Source organism: Pseudophryne corroboree, chromosome 3 (genome assembly GCF_028390025.1).
Source record: "Pseudophryne corroboree isolate aPseCor3 chromosome 3, aPseCor3.hap2, whole genome shotgun sequence".
Taxonomy (NCBI): Eukaryota; Metazoa; Chordata; class Amphibia; order Anura; family Myobatrachidae; genus Pseudophryne; species Pseudophryne corroboree.
The window spans coordinates 61,145,027-61,170,227 of NC_086446.1; the positions used below are offsets into that span (position 1 = coordinate 61,145,027).

At 46.1% G+C, this 25,201-nt stretch overlaps 1 protein-coding gene across 1 annotated transcript in view; it reads left to right on the forward strand.

Annotated features, from left to right (window-relative positions):
• LOC135054727 (NACHT, LRR and PYD domains-containing protein 3-like) overlaps window positions 1-25,201 on the forward strand; it is a 268,241-nt gene that overhangs the window by 208,092 nt on the left and 34,948 nt on the right. The window contains exons 9-10 of the mRNA XM_063958023.1: window positions 10,228-10,398; window positions 22,582-22,752. Of these exons, the coding sequence (XP_063814093.1) occupies window positions 10,228-10,398; window positions 22,582-22,752 (342 nt within the window). The remainder of the gene's footprint in view (window positions 1-10,227; window positions 10,399-22,581; window positions 22,753-25,201) is intronic.

Here is a 25,201-nt window from a genome sequence, read left to right on the forward strand (position 1 = left end):
TGTGAAACTGGCATATAATTCCCATGATACTGGCGTGTAATTCCTGTGATATTGCCGGTTAATTCCTGTGATACTGGCATATAATTCCCGTGATACGGCCGTATAATTCCTGTGATATTGCCGTATAATTCCTGTGACACTGCCGTATAATTCCTGTGACACTGCCGTATCATTCCAGTGATCTTGTCGTATAATTCCCGTGATATTGCCGTATGATTCCTGTGATACTGCCGTATAATTCCTGTGATACTGGCGTATAATTCCAGTGAAATTGCTGTATTATTCCCGTGATAATGGCATATAATTCTAATTATATTGGCGTATAATTCCAGCGATATTGCCTTATATTTCCCGTGATACTGGCGCATAATTCCAGTGAAATTGCTGTATAATTCCCGTGATACTGCCATATAATTCCTGTGATATTGCCGTATAAATCCTGTGATACTGACGTATAATTCCCGTGATACTGCTGTATAATTCCAGTGATATTGCCGTATAATTTCTGTGATGTTGCTGTATAATTCCTGTGATACTGCCATATAATTACAGTGATCCTGCCATATAATTACAGTGGTACTGGCGTATAATTCCAGTGAAATTGCCGTATTATTCCCGTGATAATGGCATATAATTCCAATGATATTGCCGTGTAATTCCTGTGATACTGCATTATAATTCCAGTGTAATTGCCGTATAATTCTTGTGATACTGCCGTATAATTACAGTGATATTGCTGTATAATTACAGTGATATTGCCGTATAATTCCTGTGATATTGCCGTATAATTCCTGTGATACTGCCGTATAATTCCAGTGATACTGCTGTATAATTTCAGTGATACTGGCGTATAATTCCAGTGATATTACCGTATAATTCCTGTGATATTGCCGTATAATTCCTGTGATACTTCCGTATAATTCAAGTGATATTGCCGTATATTTCCCGTGATACTGACGTATAATTCCAGTGATATTGCTGTATAATTCCTGTGATATTGCCGTATAATTCCTGTGATATTGTGTATAATTTCAGTGATATTGCTGTAAAATTCCTGTGATACTGCCGTAAAATTCCAGTGATATTGCCGTATAATTTCTGTGATATTGCCGTATAATTCCTGTGATACTGGCGTATAATTCCAGTGATATTACCGTATAATTCCAGTGATTTTGGCGTATAATTCCTTGCTACGGGTGTATAATTCCCATGATACTGGCGTGTAATTCCCGTGATATTGCCCGATAATTCCTGTGATACTGGCGTATAATTCCCGTGATACTGCCGTATAATTCCTGTGATATTGGCGTATAATTCTTGTGACACTGCCGTTTCATTCCAGTGATATTGCCGTATAATTCCCGTGATATTGCAGTATGATTCTTGTGATACTGCCGTATAATTCCTGTGATACTGGCGTATAATTCCAGTGAATTTGCCGTATTATTCCTGTGATAATGGCATATAATTCCAATGATTTTGCCGTATAATTCCTGTGATACTGCATTATAATTCCAGTGTAATTGCCGTATAATTCCTGTGATACTGTCGTATAATTCTTGTGATACTGCCGTATAATTACAGTGATATTGCTGTATAATTACAGTGATATTGCCGTATAATTCCTGTGATATTGCCGTATAATTCCTGTGATACTGCCGTATAATTCCAGTGATACTGCCGTATAATTTCAGTGATACTGGCGTATATTTCCAGTGATATTGCCGTATAATTCCTGTGATATTGCCGTATAATTCCTGTGATACTTCCGTATAATTCAAGTGATATTGCCGTATATTTCCCGTGATACTGACGTATAATTCCAGTGATATTGCTGTATAATTCCTGTGATATTGCTGTATAATTCCTTTGATATGGGTGTATAATTCCAGTGATATTGCCGTATAATTCCTGTGATATTGTGTATAATTCCAGTGATATTGCTGTAAAATTCCTGTGATACTGCCGTAAAATTCCAGTGATATTGCCGTATAATTTCTGTGATATTGCCGTATAATTCCTGTGATACTGGCGTATAATTCCAGTGATATTACCGTATAATTCCAGTGATTTTGGCGTATAATTCCTGTGCTACGGGTGTATAATTCCCATGATACTGGCGTGTAATTCCCGTGATATTGCCCGATAATTCCTGTGATACTGGCGTATAATTCCCGTGATACTGCCGTATAATTCCTGTGATATTGGCGTATAATTCTTGTGACACTGCCGTTTCATTCCAGTGATATTGCTGTATAATTCCCGTGATATTGCAGTATGATTCTTGTGATACTGCCGTATAATTCCTGTGATACTGGCGTATAATTCCAGTGAATTTGCCGTATTATTCCTGTGATAATGGCATATAATTCCAATGATATTGCCGTATAATTCCTGTGATACTGCCATATAATTCCAGTGATATTGCCTTATATTTCCCATGATACTGGCGTATAATTCCAGTGAAATTGCCGCATAATTCCCGTGATACTGCCATTTAATTCCTGTGATATTGCCGTATAAATCCTGTGATACTGACGTATAATTCCCGTGATACTGCTGTATAATTCCAGTGATATTGCCGTATAATTTCTGTGATGTTGCTGTATAATTCCTGTGATACTGCTATATAATTACAGTGATCCTGCCATATAATTACAGTGGTACTGGCATACAAATACAGTCCAGTGATTCTGCCATACATGTCCAGTGATACTGCCGTATCTCTCCATTGATACTGCCGTATATGCCCAGTGATACTGCCGGGTGGTCTTCTGTATGCCAACTGACGGAATCCCGGCGCACAGTATACCGGCGCCGGGATCCCGGCAGCCGGCATACCGACACTTATTCTCCCTCGTGGGGGTCCACGAAGCCCCTGGAGGGAGAATAAAATAGTGTCGCGCGTAGCGCGGCGAGCGCAGCGAGCCCGCAAGGGGCTCATTTGCGCTCGCCACACTGTCTGTAAGCAGGCATTCGGGCTCCCGGTGCCGGTATGATGGTCGCCGGGAGCCCGACCGCCGGCATATCATAGTGAACACATACTGCCGTATATGTCCATTGATACTGCCGTATATGTTCTGCGGTACTGGCGTATAATTCCAGTGATCTTGCCGTATAAGTCCAGTGATCCTGCCTTTTAATAAATGTGATACTGCCATATAATTCCAGTGATATTGCCGTATAATTCCTGTGATACTGGTGTATAATTCCAGTGATCCTGCCGTATAAATCCAGTGATCCTGCCGTATAAGTCCAGTGATCCTGCTGTATAAGTCCAGTGATCCAGCCATATGATTACAGTGGTACTGGTGTATAAGTCCATATATATATATATATATATATATACATACAGAATCTGAGGGCGCTAGTGACTTAATACAGACAATCAATATAGTTTAAAATTTATTCTTAAAATACAATGTATGTCTCTACTTCATCTTTTCAAATAACATTGTTATCATACAGGATGGATACAACATCAACAGATTTCGATATACACCAATCAAGTTTTGGCTCAATTACAGTACCCAATTCAAATATATACCAATCAGGTTTTAATCAGATGTAGAATCTAACGCGTTTCGTCCCTTAGGACTTCTTCAGGGGTATTAGATCTAATGGACTCATAGATTGAAACCAGAGAGACAATTCCTTTGACTATTATTTATAAAAACAGTCAAATATTGGTGAAGTAGGTCTATAAAATTAAAACAGACCCATATAATAGGTGTTTTGTACACCACTGGATAGATAAAAGATTTTAGTTGGCCTCAAATCATGTGGTTTGAGTGCTTCAATGCTGCCACCTCTCACAAAGTCCAGTGCATCTGTCACGCAGGATGTCCCTTCCAAAAAACACTCCCCAAACAGCACATGACGCAAAGAAAAAAGAGGCGCAATGAGGTAGCTGTGTGAGTAAGATAAGCGACCCTAGTGGCCGACACAAACACCTAGCCCATCTAGGAGTGGCACTGCAGTGTCACGCAGGATGGCCCTTCCAAAAAATACTCCCCAAACAGCACATGACGCAAAGAAAAAAAGAGGCGCAATGAGGTAGCTGTGTGAGTAAGCTAAGCGACCCTAGTGGCCGACACAAACACCTGGCCCATCTAGGAGTGGCACTGCAGTGTCACGCAGGATGGCCCTTCCAAAAAACACTCCCCAAACAGCACATGACGCAAAGAAAAATGAAAGAAAAAAGAGGTGCAAGATGGAATTGTCCTTGGGCCCTCCCACCCACCCTTATGTTGTATAAACAGGACATGCACACTTTAACCAACCCATCATTTCGGTGACAGGGTCTGCCACACGACTGTGACTGAAATGACGGGTTGGTTTGGACCCCCACCAAAAAAGAAACAATTAATCTCTCCTTGCACAAACTGGCTCTACAGAGGCAAGATGTCCACCTCATCATCATCCTCCGATATATCACCGTGTACATCCCCCTCCTCACAGATTATCAATTCGTCCCCACTGGAATCCACCATCTCAGCTCCCCGTGTACTTTGTGGAGGCAATTGCTGCTGGTCAATGTCTCCACGGAGGAATTGATTATAATTAATTTTAATGAACATCATCTTCTCCACATTTTCTGGAAGTAACCTTGTACGCCGATTGCTGACAAGGTGAGCGGCGGCACTAAACACTCTTTCGGAGTACACACTTGTGGGAGGGCAACTTAGGTAGAATAAAGCCAGTTTGTGCAAGGGACTGTCTGACGTGCCCACTTGGATGCGGTCACTCATATAATCCTCCACCATTCTTTCAATGGGGAGAGAATCATATGCAGTGCCAGTAGACGACATGTCCGTAATCGTTGGCAGGTCCTTCAGTCCGGACCATATGTCAGCATCAGCAGTCGCTCCAGACTGCCCTGCATCACCGCCAGCGGGTGGGCTCGGAATTCTGAGCCTTTTCCTCGCACCCCCAGTTGCGGGAGAATGTGAAGGAGGAGATGTTGACAGGTCGCGTTCCGCTTGACTTGACAATTTTCTCACCAGCAGGTCTTTGAACCCCAGCAGACTTGTGTGTGCCGGAAAGAGAGATCCAAGGTAGGTTTTAAATCTAGGATCAAGCACGGTGGCCAAAATGTAGTGCTCTGATTTCAACAGATTGACCACCCGTGAATCCTTGTTAAGCGAATTAAGGGCTCCATCCACAAGTCCCACATGCCTAGTGGAATCGCTCTGTCTTAGCTCCTCCTTCAATGCCTCCAGCTTCTTCTGCAAAAGCCTGATGAGGGGAATGACCTGACTCAGGCTGGCAGTGTCTGAACTGACTTCACGTGTGGCAAGTTCAAAGGGCATCAGAACCTTGCACAACGTTGAAATCATTCTCCACTGCGCTTGAGACGCACCTGTCTCAAGCGCAGTGGAGAATGATTTCAACGTTGTGCAAGGTTCTGCTGCCCTTTGAACTTGCCACACGTGAAGTCATTCCACCTCCTATATCGTGCTCAATTGTATAGGCTTGAATGGCCTTTTGCTGCTCCTCCAACCTCTGAAGCATATAGAGGGTTGAATTCCACCTCGTTACCACTTCTTGCTTCAGATGATGGCAGGGCAGGTTCAGGAGTTTTTGGTTGTGCTGCAGTCTTCTGTACGTGGTGCCTGTACGCCGAAAGTGTCCCGCAATTCTTCTGGCCACCGACAGCATCTCTTGCACGCCCCTGTCGTTTTTTAAATAATTCTGCACCACCAAATTCAAGGTATGTGCAAAACATGGGACGTGCTGGAAATTGCCCAGATTTAATGCACACACAATATTGCTGGCGTTGTCCGATGCCACAAATCCGCAGGAGAGTCCAATTGGGGTAAGCCATTCTGCGATGATCTTCCTCAGTTGCCGTAAGAGGTTTTCAGCTGTGTGCGTATTCTGGAAACCGGTGATACAAAGCGTAGCCTGCCTAGGAAAGAGTTGGCGTTTGCGAGATGCTGCTACTGGTGCCGCCGCTGCTGTTCTTGCGGCGGGAGTCCATACATTTACCCAGTGGGCTGTCACAGTCATATAGTCCTGACCCTGCCCTGCTCCACTTGTCCACATGTCCGTGGTTAAGTGGACATTGGGTACAGCTGCATTTTTTAGGACACTGGTGACTCTTTTTCTGAGGTCTGTGTACATTTTCAGTATCGCCTGCCTAGAGAAATGGAACCTAGATGGTATTTGGTACCGGGGACACAGTACCTCCAACAAGTCTCTAGTTGGCTCTGCAGTAATGATGGATACCGGAACCACGTTTCTCACCACCCAGGATGCCAAGGCCTCAGTTATCCGCTTTGCAGCAGGATGACTGCTGTGATATTTCATCTTCCTCGCAAAGGACTGTTGGACAGTCAATTGCTTGGTGGAAGTAGTAAAAGTGGTCTTACGGCTTCCCCTCTGGGATGACCATCGACTCCCAGCAGCAACAACAGCAGCGCCAGCAGCAGTAGGCGTTACACGCAAGGATGCATCGGAGGAATCCCAGGCAGGAGAGGAATCGTCAGAATTGCCAGTGACATGGCCTGCAGGACTATTGGCATTCCTGGGGAAGGAGGAAATTGACACTGAGGGAGTTGGTGGGGTGGTTTGCGTGAGCTTGGTTACAAGAGGAAGGGATTTACTGGTCAGTGGACTGCTTCCGCTGTCACCCAAAGTTTTTGAACTTGTCACTGACTTATTATGAATGCGCTGCAGGTGACGTATAAGGGAGGATGTTCCGAGGTGGTTAACGTCCTTACCCCTACTTATTACAGCTTGACAAAGGCAACACACGGCTTGACACCTGCTGTCCGCATTTCTGTTGAAATACTTCCACACCGAAGAGCTGATTTTTTTGGTATTTTCACCAGGCATGTCAATGGCCATATTCCTCCCACGGACAACAGGTGTCTCCCCGGGTGCCTGACTTAAACAAACCACCTCACCATCAGAATCCTCCTGGTCAATTTCCTCCCCAGCGCCAGCAACACCCATATCCTCCTCATCCTGGTGTACTTCAACACTGACATCTTCAATCTGACTATCAGGAACTGGACTGCGGGTGCTCCTTCCAGCACTTGCAGGGGGCGTGCAAATGGTGGAAGGCGCATGCTCTTCACGTCCAGTGTTGGGAAGGTCAGGCATCGCAACCGACACAATTGGACTCTCCTTGTGGATTTGGAATTTCGAAGAACGCACAGTTCTTTGCGGTGCTTTTGCCAGCTTGAGTCTTTTCATTTTTCTAGCGAGAGGCTGAGTGCTTCCATCCTCATGTGAAGCTGAACCACTAGCCATGAACATAGGCCAGGGCCTCAGCCGTTCCTTGCCACTCCGTGTGGTAAATGGCATATTGGCAAGTTTACGCTTCTCCTCCTACAATTTTCTTTTAGATTTTTGAGTCCTTTTTTTAATGATATTTGGTGTTTTGGATTTTACATGCTCTGTACTACGACATTGGGCATCGGCCTTGGCAGACGACGTTGCTGGCATTTCATCGTCTCGGCCATGACTAGTGGCAGCAGCTTCAGCACGAGGTGGAAGTGGATCTTGATCTTTCCCTAATTTTGGAACCTCAACATTTTTGTTCTCCATATTTTAATAGGCACAACTAAAAGGCACCACAGGTAAACAATGGAGATGGATGGATACTAGTATACTTATGGATGGACGAGCGACTGCCGACACAGAGGTAGCTACAGCCGTGGACTACCGTACTGTGTCTGCTGCTAATATAGACTGGATGATAATGAGATGAAATCAATATATATATATATATATAATATCACTAGTACTGCAGCCGGACAGGTATATATATTTATTATGTAATGACTGATGACGGACCTGCTGGACACTGTCAGCTCAGCAGCACCGCAGACTGCTACAGTAAGCTACTATAGTAGTATGTATAAAGAAGAAAGAAAGAAAAAAAAACCACGGGTAGGTGGTATACAATTATGGATGGACGAGCGACTGCCGACACAGAGGTAGCTACAGCCGTGGACTACCGTACTGTGTCTGCTGCTAATATAGACTGGATGATAATGAGATGAAATCAATATATATATATATATATATATATATATATATATATAATATCACTAGTACTGCAGCCGGACAGGTATATATATTTATTATGTAATGACTGATGACGGACCTGCTGGACACTGTCAGCTCAGCAGCACCGCAGACTGCTACAGTAAGCTACTATAGTAGTATGTATAAAGAAGAAAGAAAAAAAAAAAACACGGGTAGGTGGTATACAATTATGGATGGACGAGCGACTGCCGACACAGAGGTAGCTACAGCCGTGGACTAACGTACTGTGTCTGCTGCTAATATAGACTGGATGATAATGAGATGAAATCAATATATATATATATATAATATCACTAGTACTGCAGCCGGACAGGTATATATATTTATTATGTAATGACTGATGACGGACCTGCTGGACACTGTCAGCTCAGCAGCACCGCAGACTGCTACAGTAAGCTACTATAGTAGTATGTATAAAGAAGAAAGAAAAAAAAAAAACACGGGTAGGTGGTATACAATTATGGATGGACGAGCGACTGCCGACACAGAGGTAGCTACAGCCGTGGACAAACGTACTGTGTCTGCTGCTAATATAGACTGGATGATAATGAGATGAAATCAATATATATATGTATATATATATATATATATATAGTATCACTAGTACTGCAGCCGGACAGGTATATATATTTATTATGTAATGACTGATGACGGACCTGCTGGACACTGTCAGCTCAGCAGCACCGCAGACTGCTACAGTAAGCTACTATAGTAGTATGTATAAAGAAGAAAGAAAAAAAAAAAACACGGGTAGGTGGTATACAATTATGGATGGACGAGCGACTGCCGACACAGAGGTAGCTACAGCCGTGGACAAACGTACTGTGTCTGCTGCTAATATAGACTGGATGATAATGAGATGAAATCAATATATATATGTATATAATATCACTAGTACTGCAGCCGGACAGGTATATATATTTATTATGTAATGACTGATGACGGACCTGCTGGACACTGTCAGCTCAGCAGCACCGCAGACTGCTACAGTAAGCTACTATAGTAGTATGTATAAAGAAGAAAGAAAAAAAAAAAACACGGGTAGGTGGTATACAATTATGGATGGACGAGCGACTGCCGACACAGAGGTAGCTACAGCCGTGGACAAACGTACTGTGTCTGCTGCTAATATAGACTGGATGATAATGAGATGAAATCAATATATATATGTATATATATATATATATATATAGTATCACTAGTACTGCAGCCGGACAGGTATATATATTTATTATGTAATGACTGATGACGGACCTGCTGGACACTGTCAGCTCAGCAGCACCGCAGACTGCTACAGTAAGCTACTTTAGTAGTATGTATAAAGAAGAAAAAAAAAAAAAACCCACTGGTAGGTGGTATACAATATTATATATATATTATATACAATTTTATATATATATATATATATATATATATATATATATATATTAAACTGGTGGTGATTAATGATTATTAAACTGGTGGTCAGGTCACTGGTCACACTATCAGCAACTTGCAAGTAGTACTCCTAAGCAGACAATCACAATATATATTATACTGGTGGTCAGTGTGGTCACAATGGCAGTTGTGGCACTCTGGCAGCAAAAGTGTGCACTGTACGTTATATGTACTCCTGAGTCCTGCTCTCAGACTCTAACTGCTCCCCACTGTCAGTGTCTCCCCCACAAGTCAGATATACATACAGTCACACTATCTATCACTTCAGCAAGTAACTACTAGTACTCCTCCTAATGCTCCCCAAAATTACTACTGTGTCTCTCTCTACTGTCTCACTCTCTTCTCTATAAACGGAGAGGACGCCAGCCACGTCCTCTCCCTATGAATCTCAATGCATGTGTGAAAATGGCGGTGACGCGCGGCTCCTTATATAGAATCCGAGTCTCGCGATAGAATCCGAGCCTCGCGAGAATCCGACAGCGGGATGATGACGTTCGGGCGCGCTCGGGTTAACCGAGCAAGACGGGAAGATCCGAGTCGCTCGGACCCGTGAAAAAAAACCTGAAGTTCGGGCGGGTTCGGATTCCGAGGAACCGAACCCGCTCATCTCTAGTTATTGCAATGTACAGTAGCTACTTTACACAGTTGTGTTATTTTAGTCATAAATTCATAGTGTGAGGCAGAAAATTATAAGAAACAAACTAATGCAGATCCCTCATCTCTCATCAGGTTATATCAATGTGATCTGACCCCATCCTGCTGTGATGATGTCTGCTCTCTTATTACTGCGAACTGCTCTCTGACCAAGCTGGACCTGTCAGGGAACTTTCTGGAGGACTATGGAATAAACCTTCTGTGTGAGGGACTGAGGCATCCAAACTGTACCCTGCAGGGTTTTAGGTAATGCATGTTTATTTACATATCTGTTCTCTCAGTACAGTACATACTGTGTTCCACACAGAACAACGTCACAGAAACGTTACAGACTATTTTTTTCTTACATATCATCTGAACTAGAGATGTGTGGTTCAGTTTCCATGGAAACCAAACACACCTGATGTAGGCTATTGCAAATCAATATGAGCCCTGGCTTGGGTCTTTCCACTATATGTGCCCGAATCAGACATGACAACTTGCTGCAAATTTTCAGAGGTCTGCAATCAGATAGTCGCCACCCAGGGACCTGCCCCGTGCAAGTGTGTGAATGCATATGCACGCCATGTGAAAACTTCTTCAGACAGCGGACAGCTGCAAATCCATTTGCAACTCACTCACCATCAAATGATTTTTACAGTCTGTGTGTAGCCCAGGACTTACTCCTTGTAGTAAATTTACTAAGATGGGAGTTCTATTTAAGATGGGATGTTGCCCATAGCAACCAATCAGATTCTACTTCTCATTTATCTAGCACCTTCTAGAAAATAATGCGTGTACTCTGATTGGTTGCTATGGGCAACATCCCATCTTAAATAGAACTCCCATCTTAGTAAATTTACCCGCTTCAGTGCTATACAAACAGCCTGTTTGGGTCCGGTGCTGACGTCACACACCCTCCCAGAAACAGCTTGAGAACACCTGCATTTTTCCTGACACTCCCAGAAAACAGTCCTCTTCCTATCAATCACCTTGCGAACGGCAAGCGATCAAAATTTTTGCACCTTCCTGCCGCTGCACATTGCGGTGCATACACATAATCGGCCACTGTGTGATTTTGCACAACAGCGATTAGGTCGGAATCGGGCCCTATGTTCGGATCACAAAACAAAGCAAAATGTTATCTTCCCAGAGCAGGATCTTGTGTGTTTTAAATTACAAATAAGTTCCTCCCTCATGATTGAGCGCCATTTCACATAGGAGACTGGAGGGAGAGGGTGTATTAGGAACATGGCAGCATTCATTGAATCATTTCACATTCACACATGCAGGAGATCAAGGGCAAGATGTAATAGTTTTTTAAAGCAGCAAACATTTACAAGGCAAAACCAACCAGGTATTGCCTTTTAAATGTTTGCTGCTTTAAAAAAACGCTTGAGTTCGGCCGGAGTCTCGGAGCTGCGGCCGTCTCGCACTCTTTTACATCCAGCCTCAGGACTGTTGTGAGGTACTGCACTGTGTAATAAATAAATGCCATTAGGACTAGAGCACATTCACTGGGGTATTACTAAGCTCCCTATTTTGACCGATTTTGTGTTTTTTGTTAAAGTGTTATCTCTGGAATTTACTAAACTGAAATCACGGCAGTGATGAGGGCATTCGTATTTTTTTGTAGGCAGAGAAAAAAAATACGAATGAATACACCATCGGTCAAACACGCCTGTTATTTTATACAACTCGGTAATTTACTAAAAATTCGTATTCTCAATCACTGCCGTCAAAAGCCAAACACTGCCGTGAAAAAGTACAAATCGTTAAAAAAGCAGTTCTCAAATAGACCTGCTTTCCCCCCCGTATTCTGATAGGCATGCACGGATCAGTGAGATCCATGCATGCTTATCAGTGGGAAGGGGTGGGAATGGGTTAAATTTTGGAAAATAAATTGCGTGGGGTCCCCCCTCCATAACCAGCCTCGGGCTCTTTGAGCCGGTTCTGGTTGTAAAAATACAGGGGGGAAAATGACTGGGGCTCCTCCATATTTAAACAATTTAAACCACCCGGTCCTGGTGCAAAAAATATGGGGACAAAAAATGTAGGGGTCCCCCGTATTTTAAACACCAGCACCGGGCTCCACTAGCCAGAGACATAATGCCGCAGCTGGGGGACACTTTTATATTGGTCCCTGCGGCCCTGGCATTACATCCCCAACTAGTCAGCCCTGGCCGGGGTACCCTGGAGGAGTGGGGACCCCTTAGATCAAGGGGTCCCCCCCTCTAGCCACCCAAAGGCCATGGGTGAAGCCCGAGGCTGTCCCCCCAATCCATGGGCGGTGGATGGGAGACTGATAGCCTTTTGTGTAAAATAAGAATATTGTTTTTTGTAGCAGAACTACAAGTCTCAGCAAGCCTCCCCCGCAAGCTGGTGCTAGGAGAACCACAAGTACCAGCATGCGGGGGGGGGACAGGCCCGCCGGTACCTGTAGTTCTACTACAAACCCCCGCCACAGACACCGTGAAAATACAACTTTAATGTACATACATGCACACTTACATACTTACCTATGTTGACACTGAGCCCTCTGTCCTCTTCTCCAGTAGAATCCATGGGGTACCTGTACATAAAATATATACTTACAAACAATCATGTGTAGATCGGTCCTCTTCTTTCTAGTTGTAATGCACATACTTCTTGTTAAAGTAATAAAACTAAATACCCGGTCCACGCACTGAAAGGGGTCACTGAAAGTTTACACATGGAACCCCTTTCCTCGGCTGGCGGGACCCCCCATGACTCCTGTCAAAGAGGGTCCCGCCAGCCAATCAGGGAGCGCCACGTCATGGCACTCTCCTGATTGGCTGTGCGCTCCTGCCCTGTCAATCAAGAGGAGCGCACTGGTTACAATGTAGCATAGCGGCGCTCCATGATAACCAATGGTGGGAACTTTGCGGTTAACTGCGAGTTAATTGGGGTCACTCTTGTGGGTGTCGCTGCTATACTTTACACCTCTTCCTCCACAGTGCAGGGGCCGTGCCGCTGGAGCCTATCTCTATAATGCACAGCCTCCTGCTTACCGATGATCCCAGCGGCAAGACGGCGGACTCACCTCTGCTCTCCCATGGTATTGTGCCTATGCTTTGCTATCGTACCACTGCCTCTTTTCCTCACACTGTACTGCTTGATTCCATCTCCTGCGGTTGAAGACTCCTGGCCTCCTCCTTTTTAGTAGACCTGCCCCCTCCTCCCCAGTGTTTCCGCCCCCCGTACTCCTTGAGGTAGGACTCCTCACAAGCCAAGCAGCACCACAAGCTCATGGCCACCGTCAAAGCTGGCCATGAGCTAGGGTGCCAAACTGAGATTCTAGCTTGTCCAACCCAACCAAAAATGTTTTGACACACCTGGCTGGGAGGATGATGTTTTGCCTCATTTTTGTATCTGAGTCTGATGGGAATAAGAGGCGGTATTCAGAAACCAGTATTTCGTGTGGTTTTGGTTTCCATGGAAATCGGACTGCACATTTTTTATTCATACTGCCAATTTAAATTTGTGACCTTTGGTTCCTGAGCAATAATTTTGTCATGTTATTCATAACTGTTATTACCTGCTTACTCTAATACTTTGGTTCAGCTGTGCATAACGTTCCCGGTTATTCCTCAGTGCAGAATACCAGTGATAGTCTAAATATGACAACTGTCTCTAAACTGACTATTTTCTAAACTGTTTTAATTTTTCCTGATACTCATAATAATAAATGGGGAAATAATAAATGTTCATGCCATTTACTGTGTGCCCCTTAATTAGAATATTTGTCTTCTCTCAGACCTCTTTGTGCTAATCTCTCCAATTTATTATGACACATGAATGGTCTTTGGGCCTAATTCAGATCTGATCGCAGCAGCAAATTTGTTAGCTAATGGGCAAAACCATGTGCAGAGCAGGTGGGGGACTGATATAACATGTACAAAGAGAGTTAGATGGGTGGGTTATTTTGTTCCTGTGCAGGTTAAATACTGGCTGCTTTATTTTTACTCTGCAATTTAGATTTCAGTTTGGACAAACCACACCCAATTCTAACTCTCTCTGCACATGTTATATCTGCCCCCCCCCCCCCGCAGTGCACATGGCTTTGTCCATTAGCTAACAAGTTTGCTGCTGCAATCAGATCTGAATTGGGCCCTTTGTATCACAGATCTTTCCACAAGCATAAAACAGAATATTATAAACTCTCCTAGTGATGGTGTTCTGGCACTTGTAGTTCCACAACTCTCTGAATCAGTGATGTGCGATGAGGTGATGCAGAGCTTCTCCTGCCATACTCCAGTATGGAGTAAAAAGTGTATGGCAGATGAGTCACTGCCTCCCCTGCCTACCTTCTCCGCTCATCTCTCAGTAATTTTCCAGCAGTATATACAGTACTGCTGCACCCTTCTGGAATACCCACATGAACCCTTGGGCCAGTTACATCACTGCTCTGCATTGAGCAACTTCTCCAGCGATATGATGTAACATGGTTTAAACACACGATTGGAACCTCTTCTCCTACCATCTTATCTGTCTGTAGCTCTTTAGCCCTGATGGTAAAACACAGTCCAAAACCACACTTGTTATGCATCTACTTTCCTGAACAATCTCTGGCCCTGGGACCCGATCTCCTCCATCATGGCCAACTTGTAGAATAGCCTTCCTCAGTGGATCCTGCAAACCGCTTCCACTCAGCTCTGAACTGTGACATCTCAAGTGAGCTCCATACATACTACTCTCTGGAACTCACTCTCTCTCAGATGTCAACTCTGACTCTCAAGCGCTGCCTCATGCCCCATGTCTTGGGTCACCTTCCACCTGCCGATCACTTCACTCACTCCTCTCCAGCTCTTCTGTTGCTGTCTTCACAGCAACTTTTTCAGGGCTGTTCTTTGGCTTCACCCACTGACTCCCACTGATTTCTGGAAACATTAAGGTTAGGCAATAAGGGGAAGAGTTAGAGTTAGGCTGCAGGAGTGGAGGATTAGGGATAGGCACTAGGGAGAGAGTTAGGGTTGTGTTAGGGTCTCCTGCCCTGTGCTGCCATGTCGTCATGGCAACCGGGAGACAAGTGCTAGCGGAGTAACCTGAGCGCAGCTGATACTCCGGTTTGGGTCTTTTGCTGTGCAGTGGTTATAGGCTCTGTGCATGGCAGGGGATCTGGTGCTGGTTTTTGTGCTCACAGTCTGTAAGGTCTGAGTGGGGCGTGGACAGCACCTGCTTTATAAGGCCTCTTTTCAGGGTAAGCAGATGCTGCTGAATCTTTGTTGGTTAGTCAGTTTCTGTAAGTTAGCCAGTACTGTGTAGCTTTGTATTTGTTTGTTGCTTACTGCAAATAGGCCTGGGGATTTGGTATTACACTCTGCCAATCCAGACCTAGCAGTAAGACTGGAGTCAGTCGTTTAGCTTGCTGGGGTTCTGTTACTACTCTGTGAACTTAGCAAGTTTGCGGCTGTATTCTAAGACTTGCCTGTCTAATCCTGTCTCACTGTGCTAGGTGTCAGGGGTCAGTTTAGTGGCAGTAAGCTGAACCTGTGCACTGCAAGTGAGAATTAGGATTGTGGAGACTCTCCTTGTGTCTATCATTCCATCTCTGACCAAGGAGTTTACTGCCACACCCGTTGGTAACCCTTTAGGGTTTTGCTGTTGCCCTTAGCAACAGCATTTCGGGTTCTCTACGTCTTAAAACACAACATCTTGCTTTTCCCATCTGAGCAGTTCTAATACAAGGGAGATACCCAGTTCCTTAGCCTCTGGGCTTCTCTGTTCACTTTGTGTGCATTTTGTTACCCTATCACCTTCTGTGTACGTTATATCATATTCCCCAGTCTGTCTGTGAGTCCATTTGTTTTGCATAACAGTTCAAACACCAGTACATTCCTGCAGGCACTGGAGTGCATAACAGTCCTGACACCAGTACTTTCCTGCAGGCACTGGTGTGCATAACTTATTCAGCAGCCTAATACTCCTGTTGAAATTTTGTGGGATATGGAGCATACCCCTCAAAATACGTTGCAACAGGTGGTCGATCAGGTGCAGGTCCTGACTCGACAATTTAATGATTTGTCCATTAAAATGCACACCTCCCAGGCTGCTGGCGGAGCTCCCGCAGCAGCAGCACCCGCAGGGGTTAAGGAGCCGAAAGTAAATCTCCCGGATCGTTTTTCTGGAGATCGCTCGCAGTTCTTTTGTTTCAAGGAGAGCTGCAAGCTATACTTCCGGCTTAGGCCTCAGTCTTCTGGGTCGGAGATTCAGCGGGTGGGCATAGTGATTTCCTTGCTACAAGGAGACCCACAGGTCTGGGCATATGGGTTGCAGCCTGACTGTCCGTCGCTTAAAAGTGTTGTTTTTTTTACGGCACTGGGCATGTTGTATGATGACCCTGACAAGACGGCCTCAGCCGGGGCTCAGATTTCGATCCTTAAGCAAGGGCGAAGGCCAGTTGAGGTTTACTGTACGGAGTTTCGGAGGTTGGCCCATGATACCCAGTGGAATGACCCAGCCCTGAGACACCAGTACCGAAGAGGTCTTTCTAACCAGATAAAGGACCAACTGGTACAATATCCCTTGCCTGATAGCTTGGATCAGCTCATGCAGTTATCCATCCGGGTGGATAGACGGCTGAGAGAGCGTAGGCTTGAAAGGGAGACTGAGATTTCCTTCCTTCCAAGGGAACCTCAGACTCTGAGGAATTTTCCGAGGAGCCTATGCAGATTGGGGCTACCCGCCTCTCCTCGCGTGAGAAGACGCGGAGGAGACAGCAGGGGTTGTGTTTGTACTGTGGGAATAAAGGTCATGTGGTAGTATCATGCCCAGAAAAGCCGGAAAACTTCAGGGCCTGAGGGTGATGGGAAATATCCTGTCAGGCCAGAAGTCAGAATTTCCCAAGAAGACTTTTATCATTCCGGTGACCTTGAAGATCCTCGGTCAAACTGTCAAGACTGAGGCCTTTGTGGACAGTGAGGCCGACGGGTTTTTTATGGACCGCCAATTCGCCCTGAAACACTCTGTTCCCTTAGTACCCTTGGCATCGGAAATTGAGATTTGTGGGTTAAACGGGGAACCATTATCCCAAGGTAAAATTACCTCTTGCACTACCCAGATTTCTTTGTTTATTGGAGCCACACACTCTGAAAAATTGTCCTTTTATGTGACTGTCTGTACTTTTGCCCCATTGGTGTTGGGGTTACCCTGGTTAAGGGCCCACAATCCTCAATTTGACTGGGTCTCTGGGGAGATTCTTAGTTGGGGTACTGATTGTTTCAGGAGTTGCTTGAGCCTTCCAGTCAGGCTCTCACAGCTAAGTTTGCCAGGATTGCCAGGGTGTTATGCAGATTTTGCGGACGTGTTCTCCAAAAAAGTTGCAGAGGTACTACCTCCCCATCGCCCCTATGACTGTGCCATTGATTTGTTGCCAAATGCTAAGCTTCCCAAGAGCAGGTTGTACTCCCTGTCACGTCCTGAGACTCAGGCTATGGCAGAGTACATTCAGGAGAACTTGGCTAAGGGATTTATCAGACCTTCACAGTCTTCAGTTGGGTCGGGGTTCTTCTTCGTGGGTAAAAAGGACGGTTTGTTGCGACCCTGCATCGACTTCAGGGAATTGAACCGTATCATGATTAAAAACTCATACCCACTGCCTCTCATTTCGGTCTTGTTTGACCAGCTTCGTACTGCCACCATTTTTTCTAAGATTGACCTACGCGGTGCGTACAATCTAATCCGAATAAGAGAGGGGGATGAATGGAAGACTGCCTTTAATACCCACTCATGGCATTATGAATATTTGGTGATGCCTTTTGGGCTCTGTAATGCCCCGGCAGTCTTCCAGGATTTCATGAATGATGTGCTCAGGGAATATTTGGATAGATTCTTAGTTGTATACTTAGATGACATCCTAATCTTCTCCCATTCCCTGGAGGAACATCGGAAGCATGTACGCTTAGTCCTCCAGAAACTCAGAGACCACCGGCTTGGGTCGAAGCTGGAGAAGTGCGAATTTGAAGTTCAGCAAATCGCATTTCTAGGATATATTATCTCCCCAGAAGGTTTCCAAATGGAGGGTTCCAAGGTACAGGCAGTCCTGGATTGGGTGCAGCCCACTAGTTTGAAGGCGCTTCAGCGTTTCCTGGGCTTTGCGAATTTTTATAGACGATTTATCGCTGGATTTTCGTCTATAGTGGCGCCCTTGGTGGCACTCACTAAGAAAGGGGCGGATGTTGCTCACTGGTCTTGTGAGGCTAAAGCGGCTTTTGCCCGTCTCAAAAGGGCATTTGTTTCGGCCAAGGTGCTGCGACACCCAGATCCAGAGCGTCCTTTTGTGGTGGAGGTGGATGCCTCTGAGATGGGTATTGGGGCAGTGCTTTCTCAGATGGGAGTGTCTGATAATCGCCTTCATCCCTGTGCTTACTTTTCCCGTAAATTTTCGCCTGCCGAGATGAATTATGACGTGGGTAACCGGGAATTGCTGGCTATTAAGGATGCACTCGAGGAATGGAGACACTGGCTTGAGGGGGCTAAGTTTGTGGTCTCAATTCTCACTGACCATAAGAATCTGGCATATTTAGAGTCAGCGAAGCGTCTCAATGCCAGGCAGGCACGATGGGCTTTGTTTTTTGCTCGCTTTAATTTTTTGATAACATATCGCCCTGGGTCAAAAAACATCAAGGCTGATGCGCTCTCGCTGAGTTTTGCTCCAATCCAGGAGACCACCGAGGAGCCGTTGCCCATTGTTTCCCCATCATGTATTAAAGTGGGCATTACCCAGGACCTCTTATCATTAGTCCTTAGAGCACAGGAGCAGGCTCCTCCAGACCTTCCGGTAGGTCTTTTGTTTGTGCCTCCTAGGTTAAGACAGCGAGTGTTCCTGGAATTCCATGCCAAGAAGTCAGCAGGTCACCCGGGTATTGCCAGAACTCGGGAGTTGCTATCTAGGGCGGTGTGGTGGCCCTCGGTGGCTAAGGATGTAGATCAGTGGGTTCGAGCATGTGACATCTGTGCCCGAAATAAGACTCCTAGAGGGGTTCCTGTTGGCCCATTACATCCACTCTCTATCCCATCTAAGCCATGGACCCACATTTCAATGGATTTTGTGGTGGACTTGCCCAAATCCTCGGGGATGACAGCCATCTGGGTTGTCGTTGACAGGTTTTCGAAGATGGCGCACTTCGTTCCACTGGTTGGGCTGCCATCGGCCAGACGCCTGTCTGAATTATTTATGCTGCATGTTGTGCGTCTCCACGGGTTGCCACTTGATGTGGTCTCTGACCGCGGATCCCAGTTTGTGGCCAAATTCTGGAGGGCATTTTGTTCCGATCTCCAGATTTCTGTCAGCTTGTCGTCGGGCTACCATCCGCAGTCTAATGGGCAGACTGAAAGGGTGAACCAGTGCTTGGAGCAGTTCCTCAGGTGTTATGTCTCCAAGTGTCAGACTGACTGGGTTGCTCATCTGTCCATGGCGGAGTTTGCCTATAACAACGCGGCTCACTCTGCTACAGGGATCTCTCGCCTTCCTTTGTGTGTATGGGCATCATCCTAAGGCCAATTCTTTTGACCCCCTGGACTCCACGCCTGGTGGTTCCTCTGTGGTTTCGGTCCTTAGAGGTATTTGGCGGAAAGTGAAGAAAGCCCTTGTGTCTGTGTCATTAGTGACCAAAAGGGTTTTTGATAAGCGGAAAAGACCCTGCAGCTTCAAATTAGGAGACTTCGTCTGGTTGTCTACCAAGAATTTGAAGTTGAGACAGCCATCTCATAAGTTAGGCCCCCGGTTCATCGGCCCTTATAAGATCACCAGGGTTATCAATCCGGTGGCATTTCAGTTAGATCTGCCCCGTTCTTTGGGTATCAATAAAACATTTCATTGTTCCCTTTTAAAACGGGCGAATAGTAATCCTTCTTCCAGTGGAAGACCTTCCCCTCTTCTGATACGTGGCCAGAGGGAGTTTGTTGTTGAAAGGATTCTTGACTCCAAGGTGGTTCGGGGTCGGTTGTCATTTTTGGTGCACTGGAAGGGGTATGGCCCGGAGGAGCGGTCGTGGGTGCGCAGTTGTGATCTTCATGCCCCCAGACTGATACGCTCTTTCTTCTCGCAGTTCCCCGATAAACCCGGTGGTAGGGGTTCTTTGACCCCTCGTCAGAGGGGGGGTACTGTTAGGGTCTCCTGCCCTGTGCTGCCACGTCGTCATGGCAACCGGGAGACAAGTGCTAGCGGAGTAACCTGAGCGCAGCTGATACTCCGGTTCGGGTCTTTTGCTGTGCAGTGGTTATAGGCTCTGTGCACGGCAGGGGATCCGGTGCTGGTTTTTGTGCTCACAGTCTGTGAGGTCTGAGTGGGGCGTGGACAGCACCTGCTTTATAAGGCCTCTTTTCAGGGTAAGCAGATGCTGCTGAATCTTTGTTGGTTAGTCAGTTTCTGTAAGTTAGCCAGTACTGTGTAGCTTTGTATTTGTTTGTTGCTTACTGCAAATAGGCCTGGGGATTTGGTATTACACTCTGCCAATCCAGACCTAGCAGTAAGACTGGAGGCAGTCGTTTAGCTTGCTGGGGTTCTGTTACTACTCTGTGAACTTAGCAAGTTTGCGGCTGTATTCTAAGACTTGCCTGTCTAATCCTGTCTCACTGTGCTAGGTGTCAGGGGTCAGTTTAGTGGCAGTAAGCTGAACCTGTGCACTGCAAGTGAGAATTAGGATTGTGGAGACTCTCCTTGTGTCTATCATTCCATCTCTGACCAAGGAGTTTACTGCCACACCCGTTGGTAACCCTTTAGGGTTTCGCTGTTGCCCTTAGCAACAGCATTTCGGGTTCTCTACGTATTAAAACACAACATCTTGCTTTTCCCATCTGAGCAGTTCTAAAACAAGGGAGATACCCAGTTCCTTAGCCTCTGGGCTTCTCTGTTCACTTTGTGTGCATTTTGTTACCATATCACCTTCTGTGTACGTTATGTCATATTCCCCAGTCTGTCTGTGAGTCCATTTGTTTTGCATAACAGTTCAAACACCAGTACATTCCTGCAGGCACTGGAGTGCATAACAGTCCTGACACCTGTACTTTTCTGCAGGCACTGGTGTGCATAACAGGTTGGCTGTGAAAGGGGAGGGTTAGGGATAGGCACTAGGGAGAGAGTTAGGGTTGGCTTTGAATGGGGAGGGTTAGGGATATGCACTAGGGAGAGAGTTAGGGTTGGCTGTGAATGGGGAGGGTTAGGGATAGGCACTAGGGAGAGAGTTAGGGTTGGCTGTGAAGGGGGAGGGTTAGGGATAGGCACTAGGGAGAGAGTTAGGGTTGGCTGTGAAAGGGTAGGGTTAGATATAGGCACTAGGGAGAGAGTTAGGGTTGGCTGTGAAGGGGGAGGGTTAGGGATAGGCAATAGGGAGGGAGTTATGGTTGGCTGTGAAGGGGGAGGGTTAGGGATAGGCACTAGGGAGAGAGTTAGGGTTGGCTGTGAAGGGGGAGGGTTAGGGATAGGCAATAGGGAGGGAGTTATGGTTGGCTGTGAAAGTGGAGGGTTAGATATAGGCACTAGGGAAAGAGTTAGGGTTGGCTGTGAATGGGTAGGGTTAGGAATATACAATAGGGAGGGAGTTAGGGTTGGCTGTGAAGGGGGAGGGTTAGGGATAGACAATAGGGAGAGAGTTACGGTTGGCTGTGAATGGGTAGGGTTAGGGATAGGCAATAGAGAGGGAGTTATGGTTGGCTGTGAAGGGGGAGGGTTAGGGATAGGCACTAGAGGGAGTTTTAGAGTCAGTGATATTCACATTCAGAATCACTGCTGGATCAGCTGGAAGTCTTCAGCAGCTGGAGCCACAGGACCTGCCACACCAAGTGAGTCAGTGTTAGCATCTCAACATGCTGCCTGTAAGCATTATGTCAACAAAACATAAAACACCCGTCGAGCCCACCTACCGAACTCTTCTAGAAGCGACATTTTTTTAGATGTATTTATTGCTTGATTCATGAAAAATACTCATGTCTTTGTTAGATACAAATGGAGCCACGTTAATCATGGCTCCATCTGTGCCTGGGTGCGCCCGCCTAGGGGCGCCCATCGCAGTGCCTTGACCGCGTGCGTGCCCGTGACACGAACACACCACATTCACTACAATGGGAGCATCTCTGTGCACTCCCGTAGCGGGGCTAGGTGCCGGATCACCTAGTCCCGCCGGGAGTGCTCGTCTGCGAGGGACCCGCATTAGATGAGTGCGGCTCCATCTGTATGTCTTTTACTATTCAAGGAAAGTCATTGAGATTTATTTTTCACATATTCTGAAGCCACATTATATTTCATTGACCAGTACTCTGGAGAGTAGCTAGCCACAAATCCAATTTACTGCACCTCCACTGTAGTCAGTCATTTTCAGTGACATTCATCTATATCTGTATAATTCTTTTATCTGTAGCCACGTGCTGAATGTGAGGCTGGCAATGATACAGTAAGAAATTACCTAAAGCAGATCATCCATCTTTCCTTAGGTTATCTGGCTGTTTACTGACGTCATCCTGCTGTGATGATATTTACTCTCTTATTATCACCAATCGGTCCCTGATCTCACTGGACCTGTCAACTAACTCACTGGAGGATTCTGCAGTGAAACTTATTTGTGATGGACTAAAACACCCGGACTGTACCTTACAAGAAATTAGGTAAGAAATGTATTTATATAACGGTTATCTAATTACAAGACATATTGTAGACCCTGATTCATCCTAGTACGCAATGCAATTTTTTTCATAGATGGACAATGTTTTGCTAGTGCACACTTGTGAATAGCCTCAGAAAACCTTATTGTGCTCATGCAAACTGCATTTGCAAATGTACATGCAGTTGCATACATAATCATTAGGGATGTGCACTTGAAATTTTTCGGGTTTTGTGTTTTGGTTTTGGGTTCGGTTCCGCGGCCGTGTTTTGGGTTCGAACGCGTTTTGGCAAAACCTCACCGAATTTTTTTGTCGGATTCGGGTGTGTTTTGGATTCGGGTGTTTTTTTCAAAAAAACCTAAAAAACAGCTTAAATCATTGAATTTGGGGGTCATTTTGATCCCATAGTATTATTAACCTCAATAACCATAATTAACACTCATTTTCAGTCTATTCTGAACACCTCACACCTCACAATATTATTTTTAGTCCTAAAATTTGCACCGAGGTCGCTGAATGACTAAGCTCAGCGACCCAAGTGGCCGACACAAACACCTGGCCCATCTAGGAGTGGCACTGCAGTGTCACGCAGGATGGCCCTTCCAAAAAACACTCCCCAAACACCACATGATGCAAAGAAAAAAAGAGGCGCAATGAGGTAGCTGTGTGAGTAAGCTAAGCGACCCTAGTGGCCGACACAAACACCTGGCCCATCTAGGAGTGGAACTGCAGTGTCACGCAGGCTGGCCCTTCAAAAAACTACTCCCCAGTCCCCAAACAGCACATGACGCAAAGAAAAAAAGAGGCGCAATGAGGTAGCTGTGTGAGTAAGCTAAGCGACCCTAGTGGCTGACACAAACACCTGGCCCATCTAGGAGTGGCACTGCAGTGTCACGCAGGCTGGCCCTTCAAAAAACTACTCCCCAGTCCACAAACAACACATGACGCAAAGAAAAAAAGAGGCGCAATGAGGTAGCTGTGTGAGTAAGCTAAGCGACCCTATTGGCCGGCACAAACACCTGGCCTATCTAGGAGTGGCACTGCAGTGTCACGCAGGATGGCCCTTCCAAAAAACACTCCCCAAACACCACATGATGCAAAGAAAAAAAGAGGCGCAATGAGGTAGCTGTGTGAGTAAGCTAAGCGACCCTAGTGGCCGACACAAACACCTGGCCCATCTAGGAGTGGCACTGCAGTGTCACGCAGGCTGGCCCTTCAAAAAACTACTCCCCAGTCCCCAAACAGCACATGACGCAAAGAAAAAAAGAGGCGCAATGAGGTAGCTGTGTGAGTAAGCTAAGCGACCCTATTGGCCGGCACAAACACCTGGCCCATCTAGGAGTGGCACTGCAGTGTCACGCAGGATGGCCCTTCAAAAAACACTCCCCAAACAGCACATGACGCAAAGAAAAAAAGAGGCGCAATGAGGTAGCTGTGTGAGTAAGCTAAGCGACCCTAGTGGCCGACACAAACACCTGGCCCATCTAGGAGTGGCACTGCAGTGTCACGCAGGCTGGCCCTTCAAAAAACTACTCCCCAGTCCCCAAACAGCACATGACGCAAAGAAAAAAAAGAGGCGCAATGAGGTAGCTGTGTGAGTAAGCTAAGCGACCCTAGTGGCCGACACAAACACCTGGCCCATCTAGGAGTGGCACTGCAGTGTCACGCAGGATGGCCCTTCAAAAAACACTCCCCAAACAGCACATGACGCAAAGAAAAAAAGTGGCGCAATGAGGTAGCTGTGTGAGTAAGCTAAGCGACCCTAGTGGCCGACACAAACACCTGGCCCATCTAGGAGTGGCACTGCAGTGTCACGCAGGATGGCCCTTCAAAAAACACTCCCCAAACAGCACATGACGCAAAGAAAAAAAGAGGCGCAATGAGGTAGCTGTGTGAGTAAGCTAAGCGACCCTAGTGGCCGACACAAACACCTGGCCCATCTAGGAGTGGCACTGCAGTGTCACGCAGGCTGGCCCTTCAAAAAACTACTCCCCAGTCCCCAAACAGCACATGACGCAAAGAAAAAAAAGAGGCGCAATGAGGTAGCTGTGTGAGTAAGCTAAGCGACCCTAGTGGCCGACACAAACACCTGGCCCATCTAGGAGTGGCACTGCAGTGTCACGCAGGATGGCCCTTCAAAAAACACTCCCCAAACAGCACATGACGCAAAGAAAAAAAGAGGCGCAATGAGGTAGCTGTGTGAGTAAGCTAAGCGACCCTAGTGGCCGACACAAACACCTGGCCCATCTAGGAGTGGCACTGCAATGTCACGCAGGCTGGCCCTTCAAAAAACGACTCTCCAGTCCCCAAACAGCACATGAAGCAAAGAAAAAAAGAGGCGCAATGAGGAAGCTGTGTGAGTAAGCTAAGCGACCCTAGTGGCCGACACAAACACCTGGCCCATCTAGGAGTGGCACTGCAGTGTAACGCAGGATAGCCCTTCAAAAAACTA